Source organism: Thamnophis sirtalis, unplaced genomic scaffold, assembly GCF_051295495.1.
Source record: "Thamnophis sirtalis isolate CommonGarterSnake01/CBP01778 unplaced genomic scaffold, rThaSir2_p1.2 scaffold_7, whole genome shotgun sequence".
In the NCBI taxonomy this organism is placed as follows: Eukaryota; Metazoa; Chordata; class Lepidosauria; order Squamata; family Natricidae; genus Thamnophis; species Thamnophis sirtalis.
In genome coordinates, this window is record NW_028261387.1 from 13,144,347 (window position 1) to 13,164,759 (window position 20,413).

At 38.3% G+C, this 20,413-nt stretch overlaps 1 protein-coding gene across 2 annotated transcripts in view; it reads right to left on the reverse strand.

Annotated features, from left to right (window-relative positions):
- Positions 1-2,981: 2,981 nt before the first annotated feature.
- The window catches only part of PKN2 (protein kinase N2), a 61,850-nt gene continuing 44,418 nt past the window's right edge, over positions 2,982-20,413 (reverse strand). For both annotated transcript variants that reach the window (XM_087719338.1, XM_087719337.1), the window contains 11 exons: positions 20,185-20,311; positions 17,188-17,315; positions 16,934-17,009; positions 16,613-16,704; positions 13,431-13,607; positions 9,118-9,180; positions 8,607-8,683; positions 6,761-6,903; positions 6,304-6,411; positions 5,576-5,656; positions 2,982-5,497 (listed from right to left, as the gene is read on the reverse strand). In XM_087719338.1, the coding sequence (XP_087575464.1) occupies positions 5,294-5,497; positions 5,576-5,656; positions 6,304-6,411; positions 6,761-6,903; positions 8,607-8,683; positions 9,118-9,180; positions 13,431-13,607; positions 16,613-16,704; positions 16,934-17,009; positions 17,188-17,315; positions 20,185-20,311 (1,276 nt within the window). In that variant the 3' untranslated portion in view covers positions 2,982-5,293. The remainder of the gene's footprint in view (positions 5,498-5,575; positions 5,657-6,303; positions 6,412-6,760; positions 6,904-8,606; positions 8,684-9,117; positions 9,181-13,430; positions 13,608-16,612; positions 16,705-16,933; positions 17,010-17,187; positions 17,316-20,184; positions 20,312-20,413) is intronic.

The following is a 20,413-nucleotide window of genomic DNA, read 5'->3' on the forward strand; positions in this document are numbered from 1 at the left end:
GTTTCTTGATAATTCTTAGTTAATTATAATGGGAAGTTCTAATTCAGAGAAAATATAGTTCATATAATAAGTATACTTGTAAAAAAAAATCTGTTCACCTTAGGAAAAGATTAACCATGTCGAGTTTATACTTTGATTCATTCTATTTAAAGTTCCATAAATCAAGAGCATGTCTCTTCGTTACCTTGTGTGGCTACTTGAAAAAATTATGACCATATTATGTTCATGGTCTCTGTCATAAGAGGCAGTTTTTCTATTGCTGAGTTTTGAATAGAAGTGGGACAATCACCGTTTCTCTCTTCACAAAGCCAGGAATATTTTTTGGTCAGTGATGATGATAGTCTAGTTAAAAACAAGTAGACTATTACTAAGGCATTGAAAACAGTTGAGTACCATTGTTGAACAGGAAGGAAACTGAAATGTACCCTACATGTGCAATTTTTTTCTGTCTAACTTGATATTCCAGCAGCTCCCTTCTGCCATTACTGTTTTCTTTAGCAGAGCTGGTCAGTTTAACCACTGAAACACAGCTGAGGTGAAAGATAACAGTAGGAGTGTGTGTGTGTGTGTGTGTGTGTGTGGGGAAGGAGATCCTTAGTCCCTCCAGACCATTGAGATGGAACTGGGAAAATGTATACTTTAATGATTATTCAGCATTTAGGTGAATTAGAAATAGAATCTTTTGTGACTAGAAGCTCTTGTCCAAATTGCAAAATCAAGTTCACTCCTTTTGAGTAGGGATGTATTTGCCACTTCAACAGCTATAAAATGACAGAGCTCATGATAATTTAAAAAAAAAATTAAGTCTGCTTAGTATAAAGCTTTATAATGTATATGAAAAATAAAATTAATCCTGGAGGCTTATATCTTTCTTCAATTTCTTTGTTCATGAAAATGGTTTGCAGTCATACAATTTCATGGGTCTAAGATTTGGCATTATTTTGTTAAGGGATGTTACCAAAAGATGGTATGTACACTGGCAAGTACACTCCTATTTTGTGTTAGTGTCAGTCTTTGCCTGCAGTAGTCTATACTGTAGAGTAAGGGCACAGAAATCCAACTCACTACAATAAACCATCTTGAATGTAATTCATTGAGGGCATTTCTATCAGTGTCAAAACCTAATCAGCACAGACCTTTTATATGTAAGTCCAGTAAATGAATTTTATCTAGGGCTTTTTAAAAACCATGATTAAAAATCATGTCTAAGTAGTAATGGATCCAAACCTATAGGAAATAGAATTAACTTTAGACAAAAGGTAAGAAAGTAACCAAAAAATAAAGCTGGGCTTAAATCATTTTAGAATCTTGAGATAATTGAAATATTAATTGCTTAACAGCATGAAAATATACTTACTATTATGCAGAGCATCGGCATTTTAATGTTGGGATTATTTGTTCAATCCTCTGCTCAGCAGAAAAATCAAAATTAAACATTTTCAATTTATGCTTGAACATAGTAAAAGGATAGTCCACTGTTTGATATATGTTATTGGTTCCTAACACCCAATCAGGATCTGCCTTTAAATAATAAATTCACTTCTGTGTTCGGTTATCTAGAATGAATACAGACCCTGAGTGGCTTCTCTGATATGCTTTCGGGTATTTGAAGATTGCTATTGTATTATCTTATTATCAACAGGTTCAGTTTTGTCAAATTCCTTTCATAGGACTCAGATTTCTAGTCTGTTGATCATCCTGATCTTAGTTGAACATGTTCTAGTGCCTCAATCGAAGTGGAGCACCCAGAATTGGACATGAGTTGAAGAGTTTAATCACTGCAGAATTTTCTTCTATTTTAGTGTTTCACAATCTTTTTCTTAAGTATGATTACCAAAGCAGGTATTCTCATTTTATGACTCGACATTTGATTTTTGTTTCCCAAGTGACAGACCCTGCATGGGTTCAGTTTCATTTTTGTTTTCAGTCCATTCATCTAGGTTATTTTGATTTTTAACTATACTGTAAAACTCTATATCATACAACTTTGTGAAGGATTCCATTCCTCTCATATACTGATATTAATGACAAAATAAAGTGAGGCGGCTTCAAGATTAACTTTTGTGGTACCCATTTGATTCATCTCTAGTGTGATGGGAAACCATTCCGAGTATGATAAGCCAGCTTTCAACCTATATAATTGTCATTTCAAAATAAAACTTAGCTTTCTGATCTGATCTGATCTTTTGTCCAGAAACAAGGTATATTATGAATGTAGATTTCTCATCAATTAAATTACTTAATTAAAAACCTTACAAGATTGATTGGCAATTCGTGTTCTTAACAAATCTATGCTGATCTCAAGTTAACTGGTAAATTAAGGGCTTCTCTCAATGAATGGTTTGGAAGGGCTCTAAGTGTATTTCACGCAGTCATTTTCAATTGTTTCTCTTGGGTACAATAATGAGACAACGCGTCAGGAAATAATCATCTCATTTAAGGACCAGCTTTAAAAACACTCAAGAAATGACAGAAATAAAAGCTGAGGAGAATTATTTTAGGGGCATCTTCAGCAACATTTCGTAACAACTCAAGTCCTCCCAAGCTTTCAATGCAGGTCTTCGTATCCCCTTCCCATCCCATGAATTGTAATGTGTAATGTAAACCTGGTATACATAAATGCAGTTTGGGTTTACTGGATTATGAGACTCTTGCCATAGCGGTGTAGTAACTTAGGCTACTGTAATTAGTATAAAGCAGAGCTTAGTGTGAAGTTTAAATTCAGCCTGTGTGGGAGAGATACTCATTTCGGTTGAAACCATATGCTGCAAATTATTAGTTTAGCTTCCAATTTACCCACTGAATACTGCACAGAAGTTTCAAACAAAGAATCAGTTTCCCAAGTGAACCATTAAGGAATTTCCTAAGCAGCTCTATAAACTGTTTTGATTAGAAGACTGCACCTAAGGGAGGTTTCTTAAATGTTTAAAAAACAAATCAGACATTTATCCACCCTGAAAGAAAAAGTAATTCACACAAAGTTCCAAAGACATCATTTATCTAAAGATCAAACACAAGATTATAATTCAAATCAGTAATTTTTTTCCTATACAAATTTCACTATTTAAATTTTGAGAATTGCATAGTTTGTACTAATACACTGTTAAAGGCACATTTCATTTAAATGCATAGTGTACCATTCTAAAATACCCTAATTTTTTTTTACAAAGTGCTTCAGCAGCCACATATGTATAGCAAAATATATTTACAATCTAGAGTTTAAAACTTAATTTGTCTATTTTTCAAAACTAGATAAAATTAGTGCTTTCATTCAGCTTAATTGTGAAAATACCCTGCCTCTAATGTGATTTTCAGAAATTCAAGATTATAAACATTTCTGTACAACTTGTACTTACAAAAAGTTTTCTTCCATAGGATTTTAAATCTGAAGCACCTACCAGGGACCTAGCTGTTTATAGAAATAATGAGGGGTTGGCAGATTGTACCTCAGATATGTAGTGTTTTGCTTAATTAAGGTAGCCATTTGAAATTTTAAGAAAGCCAAATTAGCATACTGAAAAATGATAGGTAGTGCATTTTTTTATAAAAAACTGCAACTTAGTAATATTCATGATTTTTATAAAAAGTATCTTCCTTATGAAGGAATTTACAAATCTCTTATTCTGGCAACCTTCTTATTCCTTATATTCTTGTCAGGTTATAAACTATGAATAGAGTCCCCAGCTATCATATGAAACAAAATAGTTTATGAGTGGGGTGATGGAACAGATTATGAAAAAAATACCACCACCCCCAGCACTCCACACGAATCCCTTATTGGTGTTACTCTACTTTCTTGCAAAATCTGCCCAGTATGTGACTTATTGATGCTGAATCACATTCCAGATAGAATAGTAGGTCTACTGATTAAAAGCTTCCATGCTTATTCTTGATCTTCTGGTGTTAGGAAATGAAGTTGATCACAAACACATATACTGACAAAGTGGAATGTTGCTTTCCACCGATTTAAAACATGATTTTGTTCTTTCAGAATGTCTTAACTACATTAAAGTCTGTAAAGCAAACACACAGCATCTGGTCAAAAATATTTTAACTTTTGAGGTACAGCATAGTGTTAAGAGACTTAAGATATACAAGTTTTATCAAAAATATTTATACATTCTCTTAAAACATATTGCTTTTACCCTTATTCTCAGTAATTTCCGATGACAATTATTGACTTCAGTGGCCATAAAAATGTATACAAGTGGGTTTTTCACCATTAAATCTGGATTTCAGTAATACATTCAAACAGCCACTGGACAAAACTAAGTGTACAGTTATTCTATATGATTTAAGCAAAACTAGTTTCCAAATATACGTATACTGGATGTATACAATACATTTCCTCATTCTTTACACATGAATGTTTTGAACATTTTGAACAGCAAATGTATGATGAATGAGATAACTAGATATACTGATTTGCTAGAATATGATTGAAGTTAATGTGGAAAATACACAACTTTAAAAATATAGAACAGTGATTGCGTATTTAAGGGAAATTCATACATTTATGAGTATTCCTGGTTAAGACTAGAAAAAACATTCATTACATTCTTCATATTTGCTGGTTATTTCTGAACAGTGTTTAACAAGATTTAAAGGCAAACACATCTGTTTAGCAAGTGACTTTGGTAAACTTTTAGGACCAGTCTTTTTCTGCAAATGGAAGCACTGATGCTGCTTTGACATATGTAAGGTTTTGAAGCATCTCCTCACTAATAAATACCATAGAGTTTGTTAAACAAGGCATTAGTTTGTAATACACATTATTTTGAGAAATCAAGTCACTAGTGTGCTTGACAGTCTTCTGAGTTCTGCCATTTGGGGGGGGAGGACGGGACGTTCATTCTCCTTCTGAAAAGGACCGACAGCTTTTGTTTTCTTTCCTTAAAACTCGGGCAGGTGATCGGTCTAGCTTAGTTATCTGTTTGTGGTCCCACTTTGTAAGGCAGGTGTTTTGTGATGCTTTCTTCTCTGGAAGAATAAAGATACAGTACAAGGGTGCCCATGTGAATGTGGAAAACAGCCCGCACCCACTGAATCAGCTTCAAGAGCTGCACAAAATTGCTTTCCAGTGCTCAAGGTTAGAAAGAAACAAAAAAAAAGATATACAAAAGAGAGGCCGTGCCTCCTCTGTATTAAAAACAGTACTGTTTAAAATCTTCATATGATTTAAAAATGAGAAGCTACAGGCAGCAGAGTGATCCAAAGAATGGTCTTCTTAGGGCGACGGGAGAAAGTTGTCCCGGGGAGCAAATCGGCTGGAATTTTCACAGTGACTATAAGATTAACACCAATCAGCAATGTAGTCGAAGTCCCTGAACATTTCCTGCTGATCTTCCAAAAGTATCCGAGGCTCCCGAGGTGGAGTGAGAATAGGCGCTTCTGAGGTAAATTCATCATCAAAATTGCTGACATCTTCTCTTCCTCGTATGATTGGGACAAACGGGGGCTTCATTTTCTTGGCGAGCAACGCATTCCAGTCAATTAACTGTAAAAAGAGCACCAGTTAAGTGTTGTGCTTCTGGCTATTGTTACATTGTAACCATGCTTGAGAGATGGCACTCACCCGAAAAAAGTGATGCTTTTTGACATCTTCAGCATCTTTTTCGCCGGCACCAAGGCGACGCTCTGGATTTCTCCTCAGAAGCTGAAAACAATGTCAGGAATGAAGTCAGCTCATTCTTTTCTATGTATAGTATGATACTACTCCAAACAAATCCAAGCACAGAATCATAGTCTGGATAGACACAGTACGCTTTAGATAAAGATGGGAAACAGAAGCTGCTTTCTCTGAAAAGTGGTCAAATCAAGTTTTTTATTATTATTACTTTTGTTCGTATTTCAAAACAATTGAGGTTTACCAGAATAGCGAAGCAGGGCTACAATTAGATAATTAGAAACATTGTCCTGAAGCTCCTTCAATTTATAAATACTACTTAAGCAAGCTAAACAGAATAAGGCCAGTTAATTTGCTCATTAAGTTTCCAGCTTCATTTGCCCTCATGCATTTAATTAGAAATCTAATTTTCTATTTTGTGTACATTCAAGGTTTAGTCCTTAACCATCAGCTAGCCTCTGGTTGCATTTCTACTTGCATAATAGTACCTTCTCCAAAGTCCATTGATAGAGGGGAAGGAAATGTCCTAAGTTCTCACTTACATCATGTCTGCCATTAAATTAAAGGCCATGCATTCAGCATTTCTATTCAATGGTAATGGGACAAGATACGCTGTTGTTAGTACCAGTAAAACATACTTTCATGTTACAATAGCTATTTCAGAAATACAGTCTTACCCTTCTCATTATTGAGATAGCTTCTGTAGACAGGAATCGAGGATATCTTACTTCATCATTTACAATACTGTCAAAAACTTCTTCTTCATCATCTCCTGGGAAAGGAGACTGAAAAATAAACCTTCTTAGAAATAGTAATTCAAATACATTTTTAAGGTATTAAAATAATACATACAGTATCGAAGAAGTGTGTACCTGATCTCTTTTATTCTCTCTTGTCCCCAAACAGCATTATTAAATCAAACTTAACGTAAACTAGTACTGAAAAGAGGATGAAACGTCAATCCCCTTAAGGCATTCACTTGAGGAATGCTCAAATGGGGGGAGACCAGGGCCAAACTTGCAGAATATCTGCCACCACCATGCATTCAGGCATAAGGAGAGTTGTACTTTGAAGAGGACACTACATTTACAGAACAATGTGTCTATTAACGTCCATACGTTTTGTGAAACTTACCTCACCAACCAGCATTTCATAGATGAGTACACCAAGACCCCACCAATCTACAGCTCTTGTATAAGATGTTTCTGTCAATACTTCTGGAGCAAGAAATTCTGGAGTGCCACAGAACGTACTTGTTCTGTCACCAAATCCCATTCCTGCAACGGTTACACAAATTACACAGAGATTTAGATATATATCTGACAGGGTTGTACAGACTGACTCAAATCTGATTTATATGTTGTCAATTCAATTTAAAACACGGAATTTGATGATGTCTATATGTTTAATGAAGTCAATGTGTCAATTCAAAGTGTTGAATCAGGATTATATCTGTTTTTTCAAATTGTTTTTTTTCAAAACTGGCCAAATTCAGGGTTTTTCATTCAGTTGACAAATGGCATTCATGAAGGTGCAGAATCACACAAGTTTTTCATATGAAATTACTGAAATACTTTCCCATTGTACCCCAAGTATTTTTTATTGTCACCTTACAGTGCAAGAATGCTAAGTAAACGAGTGGTAATTGGGGCTGCTTGACAATGAGATATAGTTTTAGTTGCTTCTGAATGATTAAGACAATTTGAATCCAAATTCAAAAATATAACTAAACTTCCTTTGAATTTAATGTCTGAACCAATGGTTTACAAACAGAGGTTTTTAAATAATGTATTTGAATTGTGCCTTGTTTTCTCACCATCTCTATCCTAGGAATAATTTAACATTTGATACAGTACAATGTTATAGATATACCAAGTAACTTTGAGGAGGTCCTGCTAAATTTAGAGGATTTCTATTTATAGCTCTCTGTTTCCTGAATCATACTGAAAGCTGTTGAACTGGTGCTCTGAAGAACAGAGCAGAGGAAACTGGAGGACAAAGAAGAAAGTCTCCACTTATGAGCAAGGCACATTTTTCTTAAGATGAAAGCTTTCATATTGCACACTTAGCCAATGCCACTATTCATAAAGCCTCTCTACTGTTCCTGCTATGGAGATTGTAGCTTCCTCATATTAATGTGGCGATTATCACATGAAGGACACAATAGTGAGCTTATTTCTACCCTATGACTATCATTAAGTGTTGTACCTTATGATTCTTGATGAATGTACCTTGTATGCTGAGACATATGCACCAAAGATAATTCCTTGTGTGACCAATCACACTTGGTGAATAAAGCATTCTATTCTATTCTATTATACAGGACCTTCATTCTGCACATTCACAGAACATACCCATCATAAATACAACTGCTCCTCATTTTTAACAACCCAACCACTTGTTCAGCGACCGTTCAGTTATGAAGGCCCTGAATAAGGAGACTTACAACTGATCCTCGTAACTGCAGCTTTGGCAGCACCGCATGTGATCGTCATTTGCTTTGCTGCTTCACCGCTGGTTTCCAACAAGCTAACTCAAGGGGAAAGTCGTCAGGAGATTGAAAATGTCAATCACGTGACATCACACCTAACCATTGCACTGAAGTCCCTTAACATAGTGTTTCTCAACCTTGGCCACTTGAAGATATCCGGACTTCAACTCCCAGAATTCCCCAGCCAGCTGGCTGGGGAATTCTGGGAGTTGAAGTCCGGACATCTTCAAGTTGCCAAGGTTGAGAAACACTGCCTTAACAGCAGCAATTAGCTCTGCTGCAATTGCTGTCATAAAACAGTGGAGTCACATGACATCATGCTTTGTGACTGCAACACTTAGCAACAGAGTTCCTGGCCTGAATTACCGTAACACATTCCGCTCTTAATCATTCTCCTGCCGGTGGGAAGAGTTGCTATCTGCAATCACAACATGTTCAGTAGGAGAAGTAAGTATTATCCGCCATTTAAAAAAAACCAACAACCCTTACCTTCCTTGCAGAGACCAAAGTCAGCTATTTTAACAAAGCCTTCAGTATCCAGCAACAGGTTATCCAGCTTTAGATCTCTACCAAAGAAATAAAAAATTTTCAAAAAATTAGTAAAACAACGAAAACAACAGCCCAACTATGTAATTGCTAAGCTATGGAGCTTCATTCCCCAGGCCGGGTCCCATGACCTATGGAATGGAGAATCCCAGAATTCTCAGCAATAGCCTCGTTGACGGTAATTAAAGTCTACCCATTTGGAAGTTACCCAATCTGCTGAATGCTATTTTAGAAGGAGTGCCACTTACAAATATTTACTAATTGTTAATGTTTCCTTTTTTCCCCCCAATCTGAACAAAACTTAATAATGTACAAACATCCAATAGTATGAATTTCTTCTAGAAAAGAAAAGGAACTATTTTATCAATCATAATGACCGCAGCATTTAAGCCACGTTCACAAACATTAGCAGAACATAAAATGAATTGGAACACCACATCTTTGAAATGCTTACCTGTAAACTATCCTATGCTCATGTAAATATTGCAGGCCAAGAACTACACATGCAGCATAAAATCTGTTTGGAGAGAAAGACAATGTTTCAGTGCTCATCAATTTTGCACATTTATTTACGTTACAAAGAATAACATTTCCATTGTACTTCTTGTGGGTAAATTCTGGACACAAAATTTGTGCTACTAGTCCGATCCTGACTCTCATCTAAAGGAAATGCCACCTTGCCTTCCAGGATCCCATCACAAAAGACCCAACTGAGTTCTGGCATTGTCTTCTTGAGCTGCAGTAAATATGATGGTCTGGCTGTTTTTACTTTTCCTGGGATTTCATCAGGACTGTGGCATAACAGCCTCCAGAAATGCCCACAAGAGCAATGCTTAATGCTCTGCAAGCTTTTTCAGCTAGTCAAGAGGGACTTTGACAGAAGTAATGCTAGTTCCAACATTCTGCGGTCTATAAAAAAAGGAAAATTATATAATACTAGCTGGATACCTGGAAACTATGTGATCGGGCTTGATAAATTGGACACTTAAAGCTTGAAAATTAATGAGTAGTTATGATTGGGCTTCCCTTACTGTGTTTTCCTAACCGCATCTGTAAATCTTTTCCTGCATTTCCCCCCTCTTTTCTCTTTAACAGTAGAAGGGACAAATTCGTCAGAACTGAGGTGGTCAGTGTAAGAAATGAGTTGGGGCTGGGGCACTAAGCAGGAGACCTTTGGTTCACAATCTGTTGGCTTAGTGGTGGTTGGTGATTGAAACTCATAAGTGAGTACCTCTCCCACCGCCGTGAGTTTAGAAGCAGTTCCATAGGTGGAAGGAGTAGACATTTTGGTGAGGTACTGGTGTTTAGTACTGTTAAGGAGCCCCAGGCTGCTCCTGAGTGAAGGAGTGGAACATTTGCTAGTTTGAACTGAGGTAACGGAATGTGAGGCACCTAGCAGTTGGAACAGAGGTCTTTTCAGGTGGGGAGGGGAAGTAGACTGTCTAACTCCTTAGCATCAGAGCATGTTAATAGAAGGCAACTGGCAGTTGGAACAGAATTCATTTCAGGTAGGGAGAGGAAGAAAACTCCTTATCATCAGAGCATGTTAATACTGTGTAAGGAATACTAATGATCTGATGGTTATTTTGAAAAATCCTTTCTCAGCGAGCACCTAGATGTCCAAGAGGAATATGTGCCAAATTTATGGTTCTGGACATTTCGTGATAAGTGAGTGGTGTATATGTGTGTGTGTGTGTGTGTGTGTGTGTGTGTGTGTGTGTTTGTGTACTGTGAAGTTCAAATGTAAAACTAATTTGCCTTTCTCCCCTTTTGGAGGAGTTGAAAAACATCTAGTTGTTGAGCATCAGGCAGCTATTTTAATATGATCTGAGGGCAGGGAGAACATAATTCCATTGGTAGCAAGATGATTCTGTTATGTTCAAAGAAGTAGGATGCTAATTTATCAGGGCTTGATACACATAACTTTTTAAAGCAAAAATTGTAGTCCTAACTTAGGCACAAACCCAGCTGGATGACCTTATGCTTTCTCGGGCTTTGGAAGGAGACAATGGCAAACCACTTCTGAAATTTTGCCAATAAAATTGCCAGCACTTGTCAAGACAGTTGCCAGGAGTCAACACTGACTCAAAGGCACAAACACAAAAAGAGAGAGAATAAAAATAAATAGCAAAACAATAACCTACATAAATACCAATTCCATTGCAAGAATCTATTGCTTCCTCATTTACTAGGCTGTAATCCCTCGGACCACAAAAATTAGGCCATCTTTCTTTAGGTCTTCTATTAATAGAAGGAGATGTTTTTTCTTTGAGAAATATAACAAGATTTATTGCTAAAAAAAAAAGACCCCTAGAAGACCTTAAGAGCCAAGATGACTCCAGGGAATATAAATGTTCTATATTATTAGGACACAACTTCCATTTGAAGAGCACTAAGAGGCTACAGCTGGTTCAAAATGCAACAGTGTAAGCAGTAACGGGCGTCTCTCGGTGTAGTCATGTGTCGTCACTGCTATGTAGGCTATACTGGTTACCTTCTGAGTGCAATTCAAGGTGCTATACCTATAAGGCCCTGAATGGCATAGGGCCTGAACATCTTTTCTGCCCCAAGAGTATTTCCAGCAGAATAGGTGTATTCCAGGTTCTCTTCAGTAAACCCTGACATTTTGTGGGGATCTAGGAAGCATGCCTTCCTGCAGCCTTCAGCCTCTGGAACAGAGGCAAGGATGGCACCCTTTTTCCTGAGATTGAAGTTTATTATTTGCTCAGGGGCCACTTTCTGTTTTGTGGTTTATGTTATTAGGGCATGTAAGTCTACGCTACCTGTTGATTTAATGTCTTAGTTGTTTTATTAGTTTTGTATGCTGCTCAAGAGTCCCCTGGAGGTGGGAAGCCAATTCATGTAAATAAATAAATAAACAAACATAACTCTCAAAATACTGCTTAAAAAGCTTGTTGTGTTGTAGAGATGCTATACTTTCATTTGTCTACCGTAGTGTACTATAAATGTCCATATTTCAACATTCAACTGCAAAAAAAAATAGAACACCGGACTTAACTGCCCAAGTTCCTTCTCTATACTGGATGGAGAGTATTTTTACTTTCCTGTTGATGTTTTACCATGGAGAACAACTAGCTTTTCAATAGCCCTCCCCCCCCCCCCCGCCACTCTTCTGTCATTCTTTTTCTCTTAAATTTCATTTGGAGTATAATTATTTTTTTACACACCTAAAAAGGATAGCTAGGAGTTCTCTTTCTCATTCTAGGGATTGTTACTAAACTTTCAGTCTTGCTAATCAGAAAAAGTAGCAGGAGCCACCCAGAGGCACCCGCTCTCAACGGAAGAAAAGGAACTTGCATTGTATGTCCAATGTTCCACTTCACTTGTCATGAAAATTTAGGTTTTTTTAAAGACCTGCTCCGAAGGGTGGGTCTAAGGATTCTGGCAGAGGACAAAACAGATCCCACAAGCTTAAAATCTGCTGATTTCTAACCGAGCCGTGTACAACTCTTTGTTTTTTAAGCTCTAGAAAGCTGTCACCACCCAAAGACAACTGTCAGCAGTTATTATTTTCCAGGAAGTAAGTTCACTTTTGTTCAGGCTTTATGCCCCAAGGATCATGTTAACTTTGCCAGAGAATACTGCCTAATCTAGTGGGTAGTCAAGTTGGTTAATATATTTTTTTAAAAAAAAAAGCAAAATACAAAAGTAAAAACACAGGTTAAACAAAAATAGGCTCTAAAACATTTAATGGAAATAGTTCTATCACCTTGCACAATGGGAACTGTAGAAGAAAATTTATTACATGTAGGATCCTGGAAGTAAAATTAATGAACCAAGTCCCAATTCCTTTTACACGTGTTTACTTGGAATTATCTGATCAGGCATAGCACCTTGAAAGTTTACGACATTGCAGTTTGCTGTGTACATGACATCATTACACATACATGTCAATCTAACAAGGACACATGCATTTATTTATTTTCAGGTGGTTCTCAAGACCACATTTGAATTCAAAATTTCTATTGCTAAACAAGGCAGTTTGTTAAGTCAATTTTGTGCCATTTTACAACCTTTCTTGCCCAAGTTGTTAAGCTGATAACACAGTTGTTAAGTGAATTTAGCTTCCCCATTGATTTTGCGTGTCAGAGGGTTGCAAAAAGGGATCCCGTGACCTCGGGACACTACAATTCTCATAAATACCTGCAAGTTGCCAAGGATCTGAATTTTGATCATGTGACCATGGGGATGCTGCAATGGTCATGAGTATTTAAAACGGTCATAAGTAAGTCGTAAGTCGAAGAGTATCTGTATTTCATTTCTATAGCCACACAGCAAACAATTCTGGATAGCTCACAATTCAAAACATATATTACAAACATTTTAAAACAATAAAGACAGTAAAACACGTTAAGCTAGAATTTTTTTAAATAAAATCTAACTCAAAGAATATCTCTCATTGTAATTATGAATGAGGTACCTTCATCAAAGTTACAGACAATCACTAAGCCTTAAACCAAATTCTGAACAGTGAAGTGTCTTCTATTCCAGTGTTTCTCAACCTTGGCAACTTGAAGATGTCCGGACTTCAACTCCCAGAATTCCCCAGCCAGCGAATGCTGGCTGGGGAATTCTGGGAGTTGAAGTCCGGACATCTTCAAGTTGCCAAGGTTGAGAAACACTGTTCTATTCTAAACACAGTTAAACAAGAAACCAAAATCATGTCCTCAGTATTCTCCCCAGCACAGTTCCAAGAATCTATTAATTTGCAAGATACGGGAGAGGATATGAAGGCTGAAAACTTACACTGCTCTTGGTTCAGAAAAGACATCAGTGTGTATGTGCATCATGAGATCCCCACCAGCAGCGTATTCCATTACAAAGCACACGTGATCTTTGGTTTGAAAACAGGCGAAGAGGTTCACCAAAAACGGGTGTCTTACACTGTTCACAGTTTCAAAAATTCGCTTTTCACACATGAGACTGCAAGACAGAAAAAAAAGTAATGTGACTTATTTTCCCTTTAGTATATTAGAAAAAGAAGTTAAAAGAAAAAAAAAAAAGTCCAGAAGGTCAATTCATGTAACCTGACACACGGTCGAAATAAATGACAAGATTATATAAAAGAACCGCCATTAAAAGCTTATTGTATAACTATTATACAGCTAATGTTTACCTAAAAAGTAAGTTCAGAAGCTTAGAATGGGCTCCTTGAATATACTATATTTATATATATCATACCTTATATATTTATATTATATTATATACTATGTTATACATTATACATATATGATATACAGTATAGTATATATTGTATCATAGTATAGTACAGTGATGGCAAACCTGTGGCACGCGAAGCACTGCCCTGTCAGCTGGCCGGCGTGCATGCGCGCCGGCCAGCTGAGTTCACCCCGTTTTAAAGCCATTTTTTGCCCTCCTCAGGCACCAGAGGCTTTATAGGAGTCTGGGGAGGGCAAAAAGAGCTCCCCCCACCCCCTGGAGGCTTCATGAGCTTCCCTGAAGCCTTCGGAGCGCTTAAAACGACCCTCCAAGCAAACCGGAAGTGACTTCTGCTTTGCTCGGAGGGTCGTTTTGACTGCTCCGGAAGCTTCGGGGAAGCCCCCTGAAGCCTTCGGAGCGCTTAAAATGATCCTCCAAGCAAACCGGAAGTGACTTCCGCTTTGCTTGGAGGGTTGTTTTGACTGCTCTGGAGGCTTTGGGGAAGCCTCCTGAAGGTCCCTGAAGCGCTCAAAATGACCCTCTGAGCAAACCAAGTGATTTCCGGTTTGCTCAGAGGGTCGTTTTGACTGCTCCAAAGGCTTCAGGGAAGCCTCCTGAAGATCCCTGAAGCCTTCGGAGCGCTTAAAACGACCCCCCGAGCAAACCAGAAGTGACTTCCGCTTTGCTCGGAGAGTCGTTTTGACTGCTCCGGAGGTTTCAGGGAAGCCTCCTGAAGGTCCCTGAAGCCTCTGGAGGGCTTCCGGGGGGGGGGGGGGCGCAGGGAGGCTGTTTTTGCCCTCCCCAGGCTCCTATAAAGCCTCTGGAGCCTGGGAGGGCAAAAAAAGGATGCAAAGAATGGGGGGGGGGGTGTCACGCCTGTAACGTGCGCATGCGCACTGGGGTGGTCGCACATTGCGTTATGGGTGCGGCACGCCCGCACACACACACCCTGCGCTCCCCCCGCTTATGGCACGCGAGCCAAAAAAGGTTCACCATCGCTGGTATAGTATATTATTATATTTATATATTATGCTATACTACATTGCACACTACATTCAATATGAAAAACGTATATAAATATAAATAATTTATAGAAAACAGCACTCAGGCTTGCAGTGATAGAAACAAATATTATGTCTGTGTTCCTGGAAGAGGATATACACTCATGTTGCACATGCTGAGAAAAAGAGGTAAACAGCTGTTAACACAATAACAGATTTCCTGTTGACACATGCTTAGTTTACTTTACACTCTCATCCTACAGTTGTTTGTAATTAAGTTCTGTTAGACATATTTTCAAATATGTACGTGTGTTTACACATAATGGGTTCAAGGTTCACACCACAATAAAAGATGGAAAAATATATACCCTATAATTCTATGAAAAAGGATTCACCCCTTTTTTAGATGTTCTGAACTTGTTTGTAAAATATTATTAGAGCTTGGTGTGATCCTCCTGACATAAAAGGAGCCTGGATCTACAAATAATACCAGGTTTAGTGGTTGTTTCATAAAGTCATCCAACATGTTTGTTTAGCCACTCCTGTAGTAAAAGGAACCAATGGAGACCAATTGACCAGCATGTTCCAGCATGTTTCTTTTTTTTTCATTCATAGAAGGCCAGAAAGCAAATCCCATTGGTTCTAATACTGGATATAATATATAGTTGTCAGCATTAGCAGTCATTAATCTTCTCTGCCCTGAATTCCTCTGCTTTTCAAACTGTCCAAATTGGTGACTGTCAGCAAATCTTCTAACAACCAATTCTACCTTAACTCTTATCCTCTTATCTGATCATTCAACTTGATTGTAGTAATAAGAGAAAAATTCTTTGTTCTCACAGTGCACTAATTTCTATTTAATTCAATTGTGCCTTTATGTAGATTGAATTTTTGTAATCTAATGAAACCTAACCACTGTAGTAAGTTATTCTATCTACTCAATTTCTTTTACTATTCCTTTCTACAATTTATTTCATTCTACGGTACTTTTTGAATGTGTGACAACTAAAGCTGTGTATAAAATTGCATTCAAAATGTGCTGTACAATATTGATGAAATGTTACAAGCCGTTCTCAATTTACAACCACAATTGAGCCCCCCCATTTCTGTTGCTAAGTGAATTTTGTCCCATTTTATGTGGCACAGTTGTTAAGTGAATCACTGCCGTTGTTAAGTTAGTAACCCTGTTGTTAAATGAATCTGGCTTCCCCATTGACTTTGCTTGCAAGGTGGTCACAAAAGGGGACCACATGACCCTGGGCCACTGCAACTATCATACATGTGAATCAGTTGCCAAGCATCTGAATTTTGATCACATGTGACTATGGGGATGCTGCAATGGTCGTTAAGTGTGAAAACATGTCACTTTTTTCAGTGCCATTATAACTTTGAACGGTCACTAAATGAACTATTGTAAGTCAAGGACTACCTCCATTCCTTTATAATGAATCTCAGGATGTCTTTTTCATAATAGTCACAAAGTGGATCAATATTTTTAACTGAAGTATTCAACTCTGCAGGAAAATTTTTGAAACTAGGAAATATTTTCTTAGCATATGTCACTTTATATGTTGAACTTTATCTTTTCGATGCCAATTGACATAAATTTAGAAAATCCCTTTGGAACTGTTTGTTATAACTTCTTATTATTTGCATCATCGGCAAATCTCACTACCCAATTCTAGCGTGTTTCTAAACAGCAACTTAAAACAACAGAAATAATTAAAAACACATTTATATTTAACTATTACTCCTTTTTATACTAACCTGTCTACTTCATCTCGAGCAACAATGTCTCCTTTTTTTAAGGCTTTAATAGCAAACATTTCATTAGTATTTTTATACTCGGCCAATAGGACCTGAAATACAAACAGCGTGCTTTTATTGTTTAAAAAATCTTATTGGTTTAATATTTCTTTTAGATTTATAACCATTTTTAAGTGGACACAAATTCACACACAGATTTTCTAAATATACTAAAATGAATTGAGCCTCAAGGATAGCTATGCAGATACGCATAGCGTATGTCAAATATAGCAAATATGTATGACAAATACACAAAATTGTAATTTTAACTCTCACAGGTACCTTTCCGAAATGTCCTCTACCCAGAACAGCACAACATCGGAAATCTTGTAAACTAAACTGAAATCTCTGTTGTATTCTGAAATACACAAATGTTTAAAAAAATGAGAATCCAATCCTCCTTGAAATACTAAAGCAAAGCAGTTTTCATTCTCTGGAAAGACTCCCATCAATGCATCTGCAAAGCACAATTTTTTGCTTAGCCTTATTCAGCATGAAGTGATATATAGTTATATATAAGTAACACAACAGCTTACCTTCTATCTTCGGGTACTTGTTTATACTCAATATCAGAATTTGAAATCTGAGTCTCACAAATAATTTCTGGTTGAAATTTTGGAACAAAATTATTTTTGTCATTCTCAAAATCAAATGTTTCCACATCCTGTGAAAATTTGAGAAACAAAAAAGAAAGAAGATTCAAAAATATACCAGAAATTTGAGAAGTATGCTTAATTTAGAAGAGTAAAACTAGATTGGTAGCTTTTCAGAGCCATAATTTGAAAAATCATCTATAAAAAGCACTTTTGCTACATTTCTATAGTTGTATAAAATTTAGAAAGTTAACTGAAACAGGAAAAGTTAAAGACAATCTAGAAAGCCCAAATTCTCCAAAGGTACATGCATCTATATCCATATCTATATCAAATGTATATCTATCTCTTATTCACATCTACTGTATACGAAGAAAAACTGTGAAGTATTTCTCCATTATGAAGGATTCAATTTATAGCCATATATTGAAAGAGCATTACCCTCTATGAATGACTGGGCATGTTATTTACAAAGGTTCTTTTAGACCAAAGGTTCTTTTAAGATATTATACACACTCTTATGGGGGACTAAACTGTCTCTCTTTCCATATCTATACCACCACAAAAATATGCATCCAAACATTCTTAGTGCTGTCCCCCAAATTTTGGAACATTCTTCCAAGAATGCCGTGTTTCCCCGAAAATATGACCTGTCCTGAAACTAACGCCTTGCCACATTTTTCGCGTCGGCAAAAATATAAGCCCATCCCTGAAAATAAGCCCCCTGGACAACCCGCCCTCCGGCCAGGCAGAGCACCGCTCATCGACCTAGCTGTATCCCGAAAGTGCCAAGCTGCGGGAGCCAGGGGGGGAGGGAAGGTGCTTACATTGCTTGCTGCCTTGGGGATACCGCTAGGTTGGGGAGTGGCGTTATGCCTGGCCAGAGGGGGGAGTTGCCAGGCGGTTGCTCCCTTGCACAGCCTCGGGGCGAAGCAGCCATGAGGTGATCACACTCACGAGCAACCGCCTGGCAAACCCCCTCTCCAGCCGGGCAGAGCACCATTCACTGACTTAGAGGGTATCCCTAAGGCATCAAGCCAACCTGGCGCTCTGCCCGCCTCCCAGCTCCTGGGGATTGGCACATTAGGGATATCCCCTAGGTCAGTGCATGGAGCTCTGCCCGCCTGGAGAAGGGGGTTGCGCGAGCACCTGTTCCGCCCCCAGCAAGCATGCCTCCCAGGCTCACCATGCCCTGGCCCAGCTCTCCCTGCAGAGCCAGGGCATCACCACCACCACGCTCCGAGCATAACTTCTTCTCCGGCTTCCAAACTCCAAAACTCACCTCCAGCAGCGGCCGCTCTAGGAGTGTGCTGTATGGTTGTGGGCCAGCTGCTGGAAGATTCTCTATCCGGAAGCCTCTTTGTCTGGAAGACTCTCTGTCCAGCAGCCGGCCCACAACAATACAGCACACTCCTAGAGCGGCCACTGCTGGAAGACTTGGCAGCCGAGCTTTGGAGTTTGGAAGCTGGAGAAGAAGTTATGCTTGGAGTGCCGTGGTAGTGGCGGTGGCGCCCTGGTTCTGCAGGGAGAGCTGGGCCAGGGTATGGTGAGGCTGGGAGGCATGCTTGCTGGGGGCGGAACAAGCACTCGCGCAACCCCCTTCTTCAGCCAGGCAGAGCTCCATGCACTGACCTAGGTGATATCCCTAATGTGTCAAGCTGCGGGAGCTGGGGAGCGGGCAGAGCACCACGTGCCTTGGCGCTTTAGGGATACCCCTAGGTCAGTGAATGGCTCTCTGCCCAGCTGGAGAGGGGGTTTGCCGGGAGGTTGCTCGTGAGCGTGGTCACCTCATGGCTGCTTCGTCCTGAGGCTGTGTCCGGCTCTTCGGGAGCCCTCTCGCAAGGGAGCAGCTGCCTGGTAACCCCAAAACAATAAGCCCTCCCCCTATAATAAGCCCAAGGCCATATTTCGTGGGGCAAAAGAAAATAAGATCATGTCTTATTTTCGGGGAAACATGGTATATTACCCCAAAATATGGCTGACATCTATTTTTATCTGACTAGATTTTTTAAAGGAGCTTCATTATGAACACACATACACACAGAGAGACCAAATTTAATCAACAACCAAGTAAATTATGAGGGAAATAAATAGTGCAAAAGCAATTATTTAAAGGAAACAACAGCTTCATGATTACATTTTTAAAATACCAAAACCCATGAATTTATTTAATTTATTTATATTCTTCCTTTTTCTTTGAGTGCTCAATGTGGCTTACTTGGAGACCTCTACTAATTTCATCCTCCCTATACCAAACCCAGGAAGTAGGTTCGGCAGAGAGAAAATGATCAGCTTTTGTGCAAAACACAGCTGTCCTGAAAGGGAAATATATGAAAATCCCATATGAAACCCAATATTGCCTTATGATATGGGTGCCACAGAAACAACAGCCCATGGTTTTCTGTATGGACAGTTCTGTTGGGATATTTGCCACGAGTTGTTTACACCTTTTTTATTTGAATTTCTGGGGTACCCTGATAGCCTTTATCTGCACATCTGATAAATAAGAAACATACATTTATTTCTCTAAAATAATATTTTGCTACATTATGTGTAAAATTCACCCACAAATAGTTCTTATTGTTAAGGGACAGCTTTGTGTTGTTCATTTTATTTTTATCAGTCATTGACTGAAATTAATTTCTGTCTGTCTGAGTTCAATGGGTAATAACAAGGGTCTTGAGCATGGACTTTACCAGTCTTTATCCACCATCCCAGCTCCTAAGCACATTGCTCAAAATCACCATAGAAAGAACATTCATCCATCATATTCATTTTAAGGTGGCATTTTTAAAAAATTACATAGTAAATTAAACATTTTTTAAACAACAACGGCAACCATTTACTGAACTTGTAAGCCACCCAATTCTCAACAACTCTGGGCAGCTCACAACAATCAATCAAAGAAACTGCAACAGAATTCTAAATGAGGAGCCTTGCCTGAGTGGGGGTAGGCGGAGACTTTGGTTCAGGCGAAGATTCACTGATTTCTCCCAGCGAAGATACACGAGGAGGACAGGTGGGTTCAGGGTCAAGTTCAAACACCAATTTACCTACAGGGGAATCACTTGGGGGAAAAAAATGTTCACTGTAAGCCTGTTGACCTTATGAGCAGAATTCTATACAATAATTTAATTTTCTTTTAAAAAAACAACCTCCAGTGATAAAC